Raw genomic sequence first — 17167 nt, forward strand, 5'->3', positions numbered from 1 at the left:
CATGGGAATGTAGTAGTTAACAACCAGGTAACAACAAAATGCTTCTCCTAAATGAAAATGATAAGCTTATTAACTTAAATTACCTTTGCAGAAACTTTTTGCTGCAAATATCAACAACTTTATAAACCTCAAAGATGAGGGACCAAATTACATTATGGCCGGGGTTAACAAAAATTACACAAAAACCCTCAGAAACTGTGCGGTCCAGGGTCCGAGGACATGACCGTTTTCCTGACTGGAGTCTCCATTCGCTGCACACTTGGATCACAGTTATTGAATGAAAATATTATGGAATAATTACGTTAATCTGAAACCATTAGAAAACGCTGTTAACAGTGTGTGTCCACATGCTATAAAAAATGGAAGGGGATGGGCGCTTAACTGTTTCCTAATCCAAGGACTCGATCCATTAAATACGGGTGTAATTTTAAACTTTAGAACCGGAAGTTGTGTTTCGTCTTCTGTAGTTAACTCGACGTGAAACTTACAAGAGGAGGACAAGTCTGTTCCTAACTGTTTCTGCGTTACTGCACTGTTCGAGTGGTCGAGACGATTTAGTGTTTTTACAGGTTTTACATAAACAAAACATTTTTAATAACAGACATGGCGCTCACCGATGCCGACGTACAGAAACAGGTAAAGTAGACAATGTTAGGCTCGTGAATTTTTTAGGTTAAACTTATCTAACTTTGTCCCAGTGACTTGGTTATACATTTAGGTAAACATGTCAAACGTTAGCCAAAGGGCTAAACCCTGAACTACAGTTACGTGTAGCTACAGCTGTTTACTATTCTGCACTAACTGTCTCAACAGTCATTTGACAGAATTGTTTTGTTACATGTGTGAAGTTGAAACAGACTGTCGGGAATGGCTACAGGTTAACGTTAGCCGACATACAGTATTAATACAAGCCGTGTGAATCTTTTCGGAGTAATGAGACAATTTTTGTATGTTATAATATGTTTGCTTTGAATTGTGAATTGAAGTACTTTTAATCAGAAAATTAACATAACGTGATCTGTAAAGTTTGAACTTTGTGTGACATCTCTTGTATGTTTGTTTTGTGTGGCAGATCAAGCACATGATGGCCTTCATTGAACAAGAGGCCAATGAGAAAGTTGAAGAGATTGATGCTAAGGTAATGGAAGGTTGTCTGTCCGTCTTGTCAACCAGTCAATCTTATGATTTTTGCTTTGCTTAGTTTGTTTACATGTGCATTGGTATCCTGGTTTGACCCTTACCCTGATTTTGATTATATTCAGGATATGGTGTTTACATGGGGTGTGAAAAACCTGGTTACTCATATCCCTGTATACATGATCGTAACAGTATCCAGGTTTCTGATTGTCTGCCTGCAGATGTGTCTTGACATCTCACCTTCTCAGGTACTATGTGATGGTTCAGAAACTTAGATGATTTATATAAATGCTACAATATCTTGGTTTCTGTCACAGTAAAAAATTGGGATAAGGTTTTATTCAGGTTTCTAAAACCATGATATGCTGTTTACATGCACAAAATATAACCAGGAAACTCCAAAAACCTGATCATAACCAGGATACTAGTATGCACATAAGCACTCTCAGTGACTAGTAATGGGTCTTGTCATACCCATCTGTTTACAGGCGGAGGAAGAGTTCAACATTGAGAAAGGTCGTCTGGTGCAGACTCAGAGGGTGAAAATAATGGAATACTATGAAAAGAAGGAAAAGCAGATTGAGCAACATAAGAAAATGTGAGTTGCTAGGCATTTAGTGATTAACTTTTCATTAGCATTTAAAAATTGTATCTACAAAGAGATATAAGTTAAGTTAAAGCGTAATAAAATTATTGTTTCACCCCCTTTGATTCATTAGAGGTGACTTCAGCGTTTTGAAACCCTTGGCTTTACTAAACAATGACAAACAGTAGAAGCCTTCCCATATCCTGTGTACGGGCACATTGATTTGAAGTGAGAGACATAGGATCATGGGGTATTGGAATCTCCACGAAACATAGTTTAATGCATCACCACACCACGGTTGTTTTTTCCTGTTTAGAGCTCAGCTATTGTCTGAGTTTGCCTGTCTCTGTCAGGCATTGTTGATTACAGATTTGAATCTGACCGATTTTACATTTTTAGTGACTTTGGCAGTTTAGAGAGGTCCATAGAGGCAAGAGAGCAAATAATTATCTGAGCTGCATCAGCAAACTGAATCAGTTCTTACCACATTTTCTTTTACCCCCACTCTCATGGTTGTCTTTTAAATCTCAGGGTGCTGCCCTTGGCGTGGTGTGTAAATAAACTTAACGGTAAAATTTAACTGTAACTACATCACCTCCCTCTGTCCTGACCTCTTATGATAAAGACTCAAAATCAGTGTGACAGGCATGCTGTGTTATATGTTTTCTCTCTGTCACAGCCAGATGTCCAACCTGATGAACCAAGCAAGGCTGAAAGTGCTGAGGGCCCGTGACGACATGATCACGGTTAGACATCATGTTCATACTTGCATTTCAGTTCATGTCATACAACTGATTTACAACTACAACAGGGCTGCATTCATGAGTTAGGTTTGTCTGCATATTTATGCATGCCATTAGTGTCCATGTGTGCTTATGTTTGGTCCTTTTGAATCCTGCATGAAATTCCTCGAAGTTCAGTTCAGTTCAGTTCAGCCCACCACCCCAGTATGATAGTGAATGGATTTTAATTTATGGTCCTCATTGGTCCCATGGTCCACGACAGACGAGCATTTAAACACAAATTCCTATATTTATATAAGCTTTACTTGTATGCTTACTTATATACCTTACTTCCACGGTATCTGAATAAGGGTTTTTATGAGCAACATGTAACGTTAAAGTGATCTAAAGTAAGCTGTAAAAATTGCAGACTTTTTCTATGTTTTCTCCTCTCAGGATTTGTTGAACGAGGCCCGTCAAAGACTTGGAGAGATTGCAAAGGATCCTGCTAGGTACTCCACCCTATTGGAGGGCTTGTTACTTCAGGTAAATTGCTCTTGCACCCTGAAAACTGATTGAATTATTGGTTCTCTGTGTTTCCTCAGTTTGTGCTTTTTCACTTTTCAGGGATTCTATCAACTGCTGGAACCTAAGGTAACCATTCGCTGCCGACAGCAGGATGTGGAAATGGTTCAGGTGAGGTTGAGCTGACTATAGTGTTGTATGTTGTGATTACTGTAACAGCTTATATAGGAGAGCACAGGGTCAAGAGTCTTTGCACTCCTTGTTACATTCATGATAATTGATACTGCTGTATGTTTCTATTTTATTACCTGACAGACTGCGGTTATTAAGAACATTCCTATCTACAAAGAGGCAGTGAAGAGCAACATAGATGTCAGAATTGACCAGGAACGTTTTCTTCCCTCAGAAATGTAAGATGAATTAATGTACTTTAACATCAGCTGTTCTGCTTTGATTTAACAAAAATGTATTGTCAGATTCCTTAGTTTTTATTGTAACTATTTGTGACTGTATTTTCATAGCGACTATGATTGATAGTGGAGAGGGTGAAACAAAAGACAGATGTAAGCTGAGTTTGGTCCTTTCATATTTGCAGTAATGTCTACTCTCTGTTTTAACAGCTGTGGGGGAGTAGAAGTGTATAACGATAATGGGAAGATCAAGGTGTCCAACACTTTGGAGAGCAGGCTAGAACTTATGGCACATCAGGTAGAGTAACTCTGACTATATATCCAAAATTAAATTCATAATTTCTGATCTTAATAACACAATACAAGTACTTTCTGCTGCTCGCCTGTGGAGGGCAGCAGAGCACACTAGGTTTCCCAGTGAGCTTAATTATCTACAGGTGGGATAGTTGAAATAGTGGTTGGTCATGCTAACCACTCATTTAACAACATTAATTGGTTGTTACTTCATTGAGTTGGATTCAGAAAAGGCTGGAGAATTGATTGTGGACTAATTACAAACATCTTTGTTTTGCTTTTGTAAGTTAATTAGAATATATTCATTCATGCTTTGTGTGTAGAATAACTGCTCTTGTCACAGATAAACTGTCTGAGTGGTTAGAGGAATTTTTTTTTGAGTATGTATCCCAAATATTATTTATAAAATATTATTTAATAAAGCCTTTCTCTTGCATTTGTAATGTTGCTTCACTAAGTTACTTCAATAATTTCTTCAGGTTTTTTCTGTGGGTGTTTCTCATTTCTATCCTTACTTTACCTTCGACAGATGATGCCTGAAATCAGAGTGAACTTGTTTGGTGCCAACTCCAACCGCAAGTTCATGGATTAACAGTGGATTTGAAGGGAGCAGCGCGTACACAGATGGGATATTTAAGGTGACCACAGACTATCATCATAGTGGACATGAGTCTGCGCAATCACCTACCAGTCATCAGGGTCAAGCAAACGATTGATTTACTTAATGGGGTGCTATGGATCTGTTCATATATCTTTATATTTTTGTACTAATAGACTGAGCAATAATTCAACATTGACTTTTACTTACGTTTAAGTGCCCTCTATTTTACCTCTCCACGGATTGTCTAATGGACTGCTGCAAATTGCAATGGCATTGCAAATATGTATTTCCCAAGTTGTTTTGGGTAAACTGTTGCTCTTTACTAATTGATTAAAATAATGAAAGCTACATGTTGATACACATTATCCCTACACATATTTAGTCTGTATGTTTTGTAGACTACAGCCTTAATGAGGTTGATTATCTGGTAAGTTTGCCAAACATAACTTTTTTTTAACAGTTTGACTATGTGAGTGGGCAGAGAAAGGATGTTAACCATTGTTCTGAAGTACTTAACACACAAAAACCAAAGAAATAAATGCGTGTGACACAGAGAAATCAGCATGTATGAGATATCTTTATTTACAGCTTGTAAACAAACAGTTTACTCAGGCTATATTCACTCTACAATGAGGAAAATGTAGTAGCCTAGGTACACTAGCCACATCAAAATGTATCTTGCATTAAAAATGTAAAAAACAAAAATGCTTTTAGTGCCACCCAGTGGACTTAAGTAATGGCAAACAGTTGGCAAAACAGGGTGCCATACTCCCTCCATGGGTCTAACAAATACAATTGTCCTCGCTAAATTGGACTCAAGTACCAAAACAATATTTCAACACCACCAGTTCCTTTGAATTCATTTTAAGACTTACAGTTTTGATGCTTAAGAAACTATCAGCAATGATAAGGCTTTAATTGCATTTTTTTTTAAAGTTATTGTGCGCACATCATTTGAAGCAACATATTTTTTTTTATGTATATCTAAGCAGTAAAAACAGACCTAGACTTCTCACAGGTTTTTTAAAACCCTTCCAAGCTGTGAAGAAGAGGAAGTCAAGGCTACAAGACAGTGGCCCAGCAGTCTAACCTGTGGCCTTTAGGCAGGAAGTGAGCTGTATGTTAGGGTATATTGTACGCTAATACAGGGATTAAAGCATTACCATCAGATTAACAAATGACCTTAGAGACACTAACAGGCAGTACCTCCCAATCCAGTGAGGGAATCCAAGATTACAACTCAGACCTCACGGATGGAGTGAGAGGAATGCATTACAGGGTAGGTCGAAGGAGATCAAGCTCCTCCTCCAGAGAAACACATCAAAGACTGAAGTCTAAATGACTGGCATTTGATGTTCAAGCCAAATACCTAGTTCAGACTCTGAGGTCAAAAATTAGACAATAGCATTTGATAAAGACTGAAAGAGGGATTTGTCACTAACGCTGAATGATGCACAGTTCTTCATCACAACCATATAAATGGTCAGATTGGTAGGCATTTTAGTTAGCAGCCTCAAACAACATGTAGCAGCTCTTTCTTAACAACCAGACAGAAAGGAAGAGCCCCAGACATATTGCAGCAAGCTCGCACGGATAAACCAGACAACTTGGGACACATACCCTCAGATTAGTCACACACACATACACAGTTTAACCTACTGAACCCTGCTGACAGCATGTAAAAACCTAGAGAAAGTTGATTAGTGTGAACCAGTTGGTCCACATATTAGTAAATAGAGCCTCTTCCAATCTCGGACCATTCCTCCTCCTTTGGTTAGCAGATCATGGCTGCCTTCTCCCTCTCTCTCTTTATTCACCGTTCACCCAGTGGTGTCATGCATTCAACGCAGATTAAAGCGGCAAGTTATGTGTGCAGAGATAACACAACTGCCAGCACTAATGCCAAGCACCGCTATCCCAGCAAACCCAGCACCATCTCCCCCACCCCAAGAAAGTAGACACCCTGCGCAATGCCAAAAAGAGGAGCAATGACTAAAGCACGACATGTCGCACCCTTTAGGAATGCTGATGGGCCCTCTCGCCTCATGATGCGCCTGCAAAAGTATACAGAGATGACAATGGGAGGGTAGTTGAGACAAGCAGTTGTTACTCTGGCTTTACACTTGCAAATATTAGGGCAGCAAATATTTTATTATAGCATCCAGTCGTACCTTGTGCAGTCAATAATTCCTCTGTATGTGTCCTCCCCCTCTCCTTTTTGCAAGGTCTGCAGACGAGTCTTTATTACTGTATGGGTATTTAAAAGAAGGAAGCACCATCATTGCTTAAACTGAAAGATGACTTAGTGTCAGTTAAAGCAGACAGCAGCCACTGTGGTCACAAATCACAAGCACAGGCTAATTGTAAATGCTAACATAGTAGCACAAGTAGAAAAGTCAAAAACTCAGTAATGTCCGTTAAACACAATGGCTGTGTCTGAAACCACTCCCTATTTACTCTATATTGCCCTTTATGGAGTGTCTGAGTTCATCTATAGACTTTGTCTATCCTCAATGAGGATGTAACATAATGATGATTAGTTCAAAATCCTTTAGACACTTCAGTCCTTTATTTATTGCTAACTATTAAGTAAACTAGAAGTATCTGTTACATATGAAGAAATGAATGAGTGAAGGAGGACAGGATTTCAAACACAACCAATGTCTATAGAATTTGCTAACATTTGCTAAAATTAGCTAGTCTTAGCAATGAGAAGCTACTAGTCATACCAGACCAAGTAAGGCTGTGTATTGAATTGGGTGAGGGTGCATTTTATTGCTTATGAATTGAACTTTTCAATTGTAATAAGAAGATTTTGTTATGTAATCTTTCAAAAGTTACACAGTCTCACTTTAAAACATAACATTAAATGGAGTTTTGTTTTGGAAATTGTAATGAAGCAACACTGCAACACTGGGTAGGTGCATACACCTGCTGTCTTTGTGAGTAGCAAAGACTTTAGCACCCCTACCCTCCATTTCTGTTTCTTTCTCCCACTCACCATCCAGTGGTGTTACCGCCACAGCTGCCACTGAGCCTGCGGCGCAGCCTGCCACAAAGGACTGCCAGAATGGCGCCCGGGCCTGCACACCACCCTGATCACCTGCTCTTTCCAGACCCAGTGCGTTGAGGTTCGCAAACAGCGGGAAGTAGATCATTGAGAAGGGGACATCCCTGATTTAAAAAAATGGTTAGATTAAATTAGATGGAAAGGAAGGAACCTGGGAGAAAGGCTGAAGTACAGGTTAGGGTAAGGAGAAAGAAATTGGATAGCCTGAGAATTTGTGGTGAAAAAGAGGGAGAGGGTGATGTCACATGTGAGAGGAAGGGAGACATGGCCTCATTCAACTGCAGTACAGCAGCCAGACATAGCTGCAGGAATCTATTGATCAGTGTTGATTGTCAGAGGTGTCAGGAAATACAACAACTGCAGCATGAATTATGCAATCTAAAATCAACTCATTAAAGAAGTGATGATAGATTGGAGCTGGAGAACACTAACCACTGAACAGAGGCATGCAGTCGATAGTTTCCAATATAAGAGCAAAGTATAGAAAACTAATTGTCATGGACTTAGGGATACCAGTGACAACAAGTGAAAGTGAAATAGAATGGACACCAGAAACAAACTGTGGAAGAAGCAGGTGTGGAATAGTGTGGAAAATGACAGACTCTCAGTCTGGCTTTTCACTTTAGTTGTAAAATAGTGCCAAAATATACATTAAAAGAAAAAAGGAGAAAACAATTTGGGGGGGGGGGGGTGTGTTTATATCTTGTATGTATGACCTCATTAAGGTGGCCCCTGCCCCCCTGTAGAGGCCAGCCAGTCCACGGGTCTTCAACAGCTCCACAGTGATGCTGGTGGCCGAGGGCCGTTGTGGAGGGGTCGGCCGGGCTTCTGATGGAGGGGCCACCAACGATGGAGCTGGACCAGGAGCAGCAGCCTGAGCTGCAGTTGGCATGGGCCTTTGTGCAGCTAATGGATAAACACAGACTGTCCCAGGTTAGAAAACACATACAGACCAATGTAACCCTGCAGCTGTCACTACATGTGCTTTATGTTACTGAACAAAGGAGGGGCTGCCAGCCATTTGGTTCTGTACTTTATTAAGAAACATTTACATTACATTGTACAGAAAAGTCAATAGGAACTGTGGCTTATTTATTGAGAAACACGTTATATGACTAAACTCATATCAAATCAAAAAAAAGTGTTCCACAATCCTCACCGAGCCGTCCTGCGTCCTGCAGCTGGATCTTAAGCATTTCCATAGGAGTGGTGACGACCACCTGACAGGTCCCAGCCCCACACCCTGCCAGCACTTCCCCCCACAGGGGCAAACGCCTGGAAACACAATGTCAGTAACAGATATAGACCATGAACAACAGTAGGACACAACAACAGTAGTGTGTCCAGAATTATTAGAGCAACTAAACAAGTGTAGGAAATTGTTGCACAACAATACAATACAACAGAAACATTAATTCATATAATAGCTTAAAGAATCCCAAATTAAGAATTGTCTTTTTCTCACAGTTGTTTAACAGCAGTTAACAGCATGTCCTTTGTTTTTGAACTCTAGTATCCTCTGAAATGTAATATATTTAAGGGGATACTGGGTTTCATTTAGACGTATTCTGTATTGTGGGATTATCTTGATGTTATTCATCATGTGATGGATGAGTGAGGGTAAGTTACCCATCCTTAGAGAGCTTCTGTCTGAAGACGTCATTGGCCGCGAGCTTGATGGCTTTTTCTGGTGTAACAAGCGTGAGGTTCACTGCTGCACCTGCAGAAGACAAACAGGCTGATGACACACAACAGTTTCCACTAAGGTACACGAATAGAACAGACCTACACAGGAGCTTATGGCTCACCACCGTGGGCTAATGGCAGCAGACACTAGTTATTATGATGAAAAGACTGAGAGCTCATGGTGCAAGCAACAGCGTAGGTGGTCAGATTAAGCTTATAGTAAAGCACAGTTGTAGCATTGCTTGTCACAGGGATTAGAAATGCAAAGAATACCTCTGTAGCATCCAAAATAGCCCTCCGAGCGTACCGTCTTTGCCAGACAGTCCAGCCTTTAAAGACAAAAAGAAAACAACAGATGTTTTGTCTGTTTTTGTATCTTCTTAAAATACAACATAACAATGGTTTAGTCTGTCACCATTAACTCTACTGACATATATTTAAGTCAAATCAGTAGTATTATGCCTCATTTGTCATCATCAACATCATCACTGGCCTGACCTTTACCCAAACACACCATGACCTTCTATCCACTCCCAACGAATAAAACTGTGTTAACAGTTATGTTGAAACTCTCTTTTTTCTTTGCAAAGAAAAAAAACCATCCAACCTCAAATTTGGTCTTTGAGGAGAATAAGTTATCCGAGCTAATTTTCAATCTCTGACTCATAGTGGAAAACTGCAGTCTGCTAAACACAGGATGGCCACACCCAGTCCGCCAGTAGTATTCATGCCCACCAGATGTGTGCTGTCAAACATTCAGGGTCAGAGTGTCTTTTAAGGACACAGAATTTGTTTTTCTCTGCATCTCTTGATTTTGTTTCCAATATTAATTAAATCACAAACTGATCTAACTGAACTGTTAGTCCATAAAAACAAACACTGTATACAGCCATTCCCCTAATATCATCCCACGAGTGAGTTTTGTACAGTCTCACCAAAACTCTGGTCCAAATATGGGAAGAGTGTTCAGCTGTGTTCCTTTGCCCTCTGAGATTCAGTGGAAAAGTATGTGAGATATGGTAATCTAAATAATATTATCTTGTGTGTAGCTGAAATTAGAGAGTGCTGTTAACCAGAGTGCATGAGAAACCATTTACCACCGGAGGGATTTGGATATTTTGAAAAGGTTTTGACATTGTTTTTTGCACGTATTTGCATGCAAATAATCGTCAGCAGCCCTCCCCAACCTTAAAGATAAAGATTAACAACAAGAATTTAAAAAGCATCATTTGGTGATGCTAAAGTAAAAAAGATTGCACTAATGTGAAAGTCCTGTCTTTGTATGTTGCAGATCAATAACAGTAGCGGGTAAACTTGAGGGGAAGTCCTACTCACATTCCTTTGTAGACTTGGACGCCCTGCTGGTTCTGTAGGCGGGTCTTGGCCAGGTCAATAGGAAATACACATGTCACACCAACCAGGCCTGCCACGCCCCCATTAATCAGCTTAGCAGGGAGGCTGCAAAGGGATCAACATAGACACACGCACCCACGCATGCACAGACCCATTTACATGTAGTCACCGACACAAGCAATGCAAATGACACATCCATTCATAGTCAAAAATGCACACAGACACAAATACGCACATGCACACACACAAAGAATGTAAAGCACTAACATTAAGCCAGCTGCTGCTTCAGCTTGGTGAATTCATCATCACTAAGCAAAACAAACGTGATGAACACACATACCTAACTTTCTTCTCCGCCATCCTGCTCGTGTTTGGGCTCCAGGCCCAGGTCCACTACTGCTCTCCTCCTCTTCCTCCTCCTCTGCCTGCTTCTCCTTTTCTCCTTCCTCTTCCTTTTCCTCTTCCCCACCACACTTCGGCACGCAGCCTAAAGTTGTCACCACAGCTTAACCCTCACCTGCCCACCCACGCCACAAATGGAGCTCACTGGTTCTTGAAATGCAACAGCAGTGAAATGCCTTCTTCTCCCTGATATGGCAGGGGTGGACGCACTTTTTTCTGTTGTGGCCAAAAAACCACCGCTGTTGGATTTGTGTCTTCTGGCCAGCCTTTCTGCTTTGTTGTACCTCACGCCAAAAACCAAGTGCTCTCCCACTTCCTGGAAAAAAAAAACATATGCAGTTAATGTGGATTAAATACTTTCTAAAGTAGAGTGCAAGTGACACCAGTGTGTCTCTATCCTATATTACACATAGGTTGTGATGGCTTTATAAGATAGTGGTTGTGATGGAAGAATGACACATTTCACATTGACTATAAGGGTCTATAAAATCCAGACTTAGTCATTCATAAATGTGAATAGGGGCATATCCCAGGACTACCACACGGAGACAGAACATCTTGAGTCTCTCTAATCTGCCAGCTAAAAGGGATAAGAGTATTTGATCTAGGAAGGAGGGCAGAACTGGAAATGAGTGGCTTACTGGTATTCTTTTTACTGCATTTGGAATCCAGCATTTACAAAGGACTGAAAAGAAGATTTGAATGGAGGTTGGTAAATTTGTTTGACAAGTTTTTTTTCTTTCTTTTTCTTTGTTGGAGTACAATAACTGGGGGTCTAGCCTAAGATTTGTGCATTATAGGTTTTACAAATGCTGTTGAAACCTTATCTCGGGTTCACAGCTTGTCCTTTCCTTTACTATAGGGTCTCAGTTTCTTCAATTCTTTCCCTGCCTTTTCCCTTCCTGACTTCCCCCTTCCCTCAGCTCCCTAATTAATCTCTCTCTTAATCTCTCCCCCTCCATTCTGTCTCTATTTTTACCACTGTAAACCTTCACTCTATCCTTGCCTGTCTTCTCTGGTGAGAGTAGCGGAAACAATCACTTTTTGCTTTGCTCATCTTGTATTTGATTTGTATCGTTTGATGTCTTTTTTCCATCACCATTCCAACTTTTCACCTCCAAATATTTCTTCTATGTCCCACTTCAAGCTCTGTCTTTTCCGATGCTCGATCCTAGTCACATATTCTACACATGCCTTTCACTGAGCCTCTTTCTGTGCAACTTTCTTTCAGCTCAGCTCCATTCACATACACTAGTGACCCTGCCAAAACACTGACAAGGGTGCCTCACCCCAAGCCAACCCCAAATTGCACTAGAACACCCCGCTCACACAGTTCACACAGCACAGCCCCACGAGACAGCTTTCAAAAAAAACTTTAATTTTCTTCCATTATACAGACATAGCAGTAGGGAACAGGGGTCTTACCTCTGTCGGTGCATCCCACAGACAGGATCAAGCTGTCCACTTTCCTTTCACTTCAACAATGCGTGCAGCAATGGTAGTCAAGCGAGAGCGATATGAGAGAGCCAGCCGCCACTCAGGGGCCGTTGCACAAACACCAGCATTGTCCTGCTGCCTCTCGTGGTCCCTCCCTCTCGTGGTGACTCCCTGTGTGACACAGCCACAGCAACACTGCTCTGCACTAACACAACTCGACATAAACTCATGCCTGTGGAGCTGCTTCCACAACACACGCAACAGACACAGCAGAGACAAATACCAACAATTATAAGTCAGTGTGTATTGTTTTAATGATATATAGAAAACATGAATAGAAACAAAAAAGGCTGCCCATCCCTAATGAGCTCTCTATTCAACAGCCCTGGTATTACATAATACCTCAGGACACCCTGAATACCACAAATGTTCACAGATTTACAATTACTACTAAGGTAACAGTGATAAACCGGTATGGTTATCACTGTTTGGGACATTTTACAATGGCAAAGTATATGTAAAAGAAGATACTTAAAGGACAAGAAAAGTTATGTAAGGACATCAACAATGAGAACATGTGACCACCACAGCAAGTGTTCATTGCCCCTACACTATTTTTTTTAATGAGCATTGATTGATGTATTGATTCCTGCTAATGGAAAAACAATTTCTATCAGTTTCACTCATCAGCAGTGAAAATATTTCATTGAAGACATTCATTTTTCATTCATTCATTCACTTTTCTAATAACATTTAAAATGTGGTTTTGCTATACACTGTTAAAAAAAAAGATTATCTGTGATGAAAATCCAAAGCTGCTTGTGGCCAACATGCTGACTCAATGTGTAATAATTACTCTTTTACAACAGATGACTATTCTTAACATTTGGACTGGGGATGAATGCAAAAAAACTTTATTAGAGTATAAAATGATAAGGTGTGTAGATTATAAAAATATATAGGAATAAACTTTGACTCTATGAAATGTATATAAATGTATTAATGCATATAACATAATGTCAAACAAACAAAAGTCTTCTGCACTACACATTAATATGAGATACTAGTTATATCCTCTCATTATATAGTATCTTAGCACACTGAAATATGCCAAGTGAGGAAACAATTGTCAGTTTTATTGTAACAGGAAAAATGTGGCTCCAGGTAAAAAAACTGGTAAATAATAAAAAGCATAACAGGTAGACAAAATATAACTTAAGTACATACTTTAAGTATCATCAGAAGAATGTACTTAAAGTAGAATCACACAGATTTACAAACACATATAAACATATAAAGTTCAAAATTGTATTGAGGACCAGTATTTGAATAAATGTATGCCTACTGTTTGGATTTCTCTCAAACTCTAAAGTCAAGTCAGCTGAAAAAAATTCTGGGTAATTATTAGTTGAAATGACTGGCAATCAGACCAGAGTGGTTCCATGTATTCTACACCCTCCATAAAGATAGACAGTTAATTACATTCACAGAAAGGCTTAACCACAGCTCTGTTTGCCACTCCAGTTTGTACTAATGATCCAATTGGACAGCTCCTCTTTAGGGTTTTGTAGTTCACTGGCCAGGATATGCCACCAGCATTGCCAGGGTTACAGTGACTAATAATAAGATCAACTCCATGATCTTAAATGAGAATAAACTGAAGTAATCAAATTGATTAATGAATAATTACATACAATATGGAGCCTTCTCTGTAAAGTTAATGGGGATCTGAGGACGCAAAACAGGGTTAAGACAAGCTTGTATTTAAAGATACAATATACTCTTAACAACCTTCCTGAATCCCAGAATTTCCTCCCAGCTCACTATTCATGGTTTGAAATGCAATACTTTGAGTTTTAAAATGAACCATTAAGCTTAAGGAGTTACCAGTTTGCTCTGTCGCCTAGCAACAATCACTAACCTGGGACTGATGACCCAGAGAGTGAGCTGTCACTACACTGACAGCACTGTGGTGGCTGACCACTAATGCCCTGCCCCACTGACAGCTGCTGTCACCTTATAACGCTATACAGCTTGGAAGGCCAATCAAACGTAATTTATTATCACATTATCACATGGTCATCCAGATCAGTGGGACTAACAAATGAGTAAAGTCATGTGCAGTAGTCTTAAGTCTTAGTGAAAATCTGTACACTCCCAGGCCTTTTTTTTTACACATGGGATGTATCGCAGTCAGTTTATCCACTATTTAGCCCTATTAGCCCTATCAAGTTGAATTGTTGTTACTCAGTTACTCAGCACACACTACAATAAATATAGTAGAGTATAACATATCATGCCTCAGTATATACATTATATATTAGTATATGATGTTCATATGCTCCTAATTTAATATGGTCTCTGAGAATTCATGAGCGTCCCTCCTGCACCACCTTTAGGCCAAAATGTCAACTTGCACTCTAAATACCTAAATCTAATAATGTAGTTTCATGCCATTGAAGCTTTTGATTATAAGGAGACTATTACCTTTCCTCTAGTGCCACCCTCAGGGCAAACCTTAAAATTTTTTCACAACTATTGGGTAACAGCAAATACATGGTGTAATAAATCTGCAGCTTCTATGCGGTCCCTTGAATGGGCTTGGGATTTTAATTCCTATATTATACCTATTACGATGTGAGGAACAGCTTTTTAAAGAAAAAAGTCACTTTTTTCCTTTTACTGATGGTTGATTGCCTTATTACCTCCACCAAGAATGATTTTACTCGTGTCTGTTTAATTGACAGCAGGATTACGTAAAATATAAACTACTGAACCGATTCGCACCGAACTTGGTGGAAGGATGGGCATGTACCCGGGGATCATTCACTATTATTTTTTTCTTCTCTGAAATCTGGTCCTGACCAGTACAAACTAATGATGTTAACTTTTTTAATCCCCATGACGAACACCTAAATCAGCATCAGAAACACAAGTGTCAGGTCTGATAGTTTTTCAAATAGGACATAATAGGAGATATGTCCATGAGTATCTAACTCTAACACTAGCCGTTGTCACTCGCTGTCCCTTGGCACTACCGCTGTCTAACAGCATGCACTTTTCACATATTGCGATGGGGGGAGCCCCGGTGTAGTGTATTGCCCAAAACATTCACAAGGATGTTTACAAAATAAGAGATGTACCTGACAAGGTTGTTGTACCCAACAATGATCAGAGGAACGAACCTTTAGAATTTAGGATTGTTTGAAAACTTGTTGTAAGTATATGAAAAGGGCGGTTTTAAAAACATAAATCACAGGAAATTGACAATATTGGAAATTGAAAATGTAGCAAAATATGCCATATGGCGGAAAACTAAAATCAGAACAGTAAAAGCACACTGGTGTAACTTTAAAGAAGTTATCTGACTCATACCTGAATCAACCTTTCAGTTGTTTATTCATTCACCATTCACAAGCATTCCCTTTAAACGGCCACTGCACTATCAACCCGGCGGGGTATTGCTGACTACAGGTTTTTGTTATTATAATGACCAGACCAATCTGATTGCAAACATGCTCCTCAATTGCAATTTATTTTCTTAAGAGATAAACAGGCTCGACACTGTAAAGTCTTCTTATGCTCACATGTAGTTTAACATATAGAGCTAAGTAATCGCTCCCCTCTCGTCGTCGCAGGGTGGTATCGCCCTTCCCATCTGTTCAGCTCCGGTGAGACTGATTGAAACAGATTGTAGCGCTCCCCGGGTCGCAATGGCAACTGTCCGGACAGAACGGCAGCAGCAAGTTTTGTCGTATTTGTAATGTTAAGGAGACATTATAAGTCGCTGAAGAAACTACTTTCTAATGTGAGAAACAAACGTCACACAATTTCTCCAGTCCGAAAATGTCCCAGGGATGTACAGTTTCTGTGGAAGAGATCCAGTCTTGGTGGGAAGCCCCCGCCATAGCCCACTTCTGCTCGCTGTTCAGGACAGCGTTCAACCTTCCAGACTTTGAAATAGAGGTAAATTAAAATTATGGTTGCTTTCAGTAAGATGAATGTCTTTCATTACGGAAATGAAAAGTTGTTTGTGTCAGCTTTTTTGTCTACGTGATGTGTCGAGCGCTTTTTGTTCAACTAGCTGTTTGATTAACCAGCTTAGCAGTGTTCTCTGAACTTCTCATACGTTAACGTTACTAAGGCAATCCTGTTGGGTAACGTGCTAGCCAGCTCGTTAGCACAGCTAAAAGCTAGCTTTATTAGCTAATTGCTGGTCAATAAAGTTGAGGGAAAATGTCGCAAGAGAGCTCAGCTGAATCGAGCACTGATAATATGGTTTTATTGTCCGATGTACATAGTAACGTTAAGGGTTTTTCATTATCTGAGGATGCTGAGTAACTTAAGATGAACAGAACCATGTGCCGTCCGTTTGTTTTCATTTGGACAGAGCCTCATGTTTGTGTTGAAGAGCTACCTTAGTTGTGGTCGTTTAAACTAAAAGTAAATGAGATAAAATACAACATTATGATCGAGGGGAAAAGTGACAAATAGATGCGAAACTTGTGGATATTTACAGGGTAACCTGATTTAGTTCATATTTATACGACCGTATAAATGTGTGTGGAGAGCGAAAAGTCGCGCACTAGCTGGAATTCTGGACTGGACTTACTGGATGCACTTTGCTGCTGTATTTGTGTTTCTTTTCTGTCAGGTAAAGTTAAGTTCATGGCGTGAGGTTTGAGTTTATTGTCTTGGAGTTGCAAGCCATCTGGCTTGGGTAGCCATAGGGACGCAGATGCTGTTCAGGCATTGTTTGCTCGCCCAAGTCCCGTGTTGTTACAAGAAGCGATGTTTCAAACGTTCGTTTCCGATATCACTTGGCTAAAAGAAGTTAGAGAGGTAAAATCAACCACTCGCGCTTCGTACTATCGCCGAATAAAATGAGTTTATTCCACCATGAATCCATAAATCAACTTTATCATTCGACCTCTTTGCTCTTTG

At 39.9% G+C, this 17167-nt stretch overlaps 3 protein-coding genes across 6 annotated transcripts in view; 2 read left to right on the plus strand and 1 right to left on the minus strand.

Annotated features, from left to right (window-relative positions):
* Positions 1-460: 460 nt before the first annotated feature.
* atp6v1e1a (ATPase H+ transporting V1 subunit E1a) lies at positions 461-4833 on the plus strand. 3 transcript variants are annotated; one of them, XM_087177971.1, is made up of 10 exons: positions 467-636; positions 1073-1138; positions 1263-1385; positions 1626-1735; positions 2403-2469; positions 2902-2991; positions 3073-3141; positions 3286-3380; positions 3591-3678; positions 4204-4833. In XM_087177971.1, the coding sequence occupies exons 1-10, from the start codon at positions 604-606 to the stop codon at positions 4264-4266; spliced, it is 804 nt and encodes a 267-aa protein (XP_087034097.1). In that variant the 5' UTR covers positions 467-603; the 3' UTR covers positions 4267-4833. The 3 variants fall into 3 exon arrangements, with proteins under 3 accessions (XP_087034098.1, XP_087034097.1, XP_023277061.1); XM_087177972.1 differs by lacking the exon at positions 3591-3678 and having other exon boundaries at positions 461-636; XM_023421293.2 differs by lacking the exon at positions 1263-1385 and having other exon boundaries at positions 473-636.
* On the minus strand, positions 4834-12370 carry slc25a18 (solute carrier family 25 member 18). Of its 2 annotated transcripts, none has more exons than XM_023421291.2 (10): positions 12212-12370; positions 10725-11102; positions 10367-10489; positions 9305-9360; positions 8975-9065; positions 8505-8620; positions 8062-8251; positions 7277-7449; positions 6447-6522; positions 4834-6329 (listed from the first exon to the last, which is right to left on the minus strand). In XM_023421291.2, exons 2-10 carry the CDS (start codon positions 10742-10744, stop codon positions 6188-6190), a joined length of 987 nt encoding a protein of 328 aa, XP_023277059.1. In that variant the 5' UTR covers positions 10745-11102; positions 12212-12370; the 3' UTR covers positions 4834-6187. The 2 variants fall into 2 exon arrangements, with proteins under 2 accessions (XP_023277059.1, XP_087034096.1); XM_087177970.1 differs by lacking the exon at positions 12212-12370 and adding an exon at positions 11428-11461.
* A 3556-nt stretch (positions 12371-15926) lies between these two features.
* Positions 15927-17167, plus strand: part of cecr2 (CECR2 histone acetyl-lysine reader) — a 34541-nt gene continuing 33300 nt past the window's right edge. The window contains exon 1 of the mRNA XM_023421346.2: positions 15927-16189. Coding sequence (XP_023277114.1) covers positions 16070-16189 — 120 coding nt within the window. The 5' untranslated portion in view covers positions 15927-16069. The remainder of the gene's footprint in view (positions 16190-17167) is intronic.

Source organism: Seriola lalandi, unplaced genomic scaffold (assembly GCF_002814215.2).
Source record: "Seriola lalandi dorsalis isolate HSWRI2012SDOR001 ecotype SW California unplaced genomic scaffold, Sedor1 jcf7180002054671, whole genome shotgun sequence".
Taxonomy (NCBI): domain Eukaryota; kingdom Metazoa; phylum Chordata; class Actinopteri; order Carangiformes; family Carangidae; genus Seriola; species Seriola lalandi.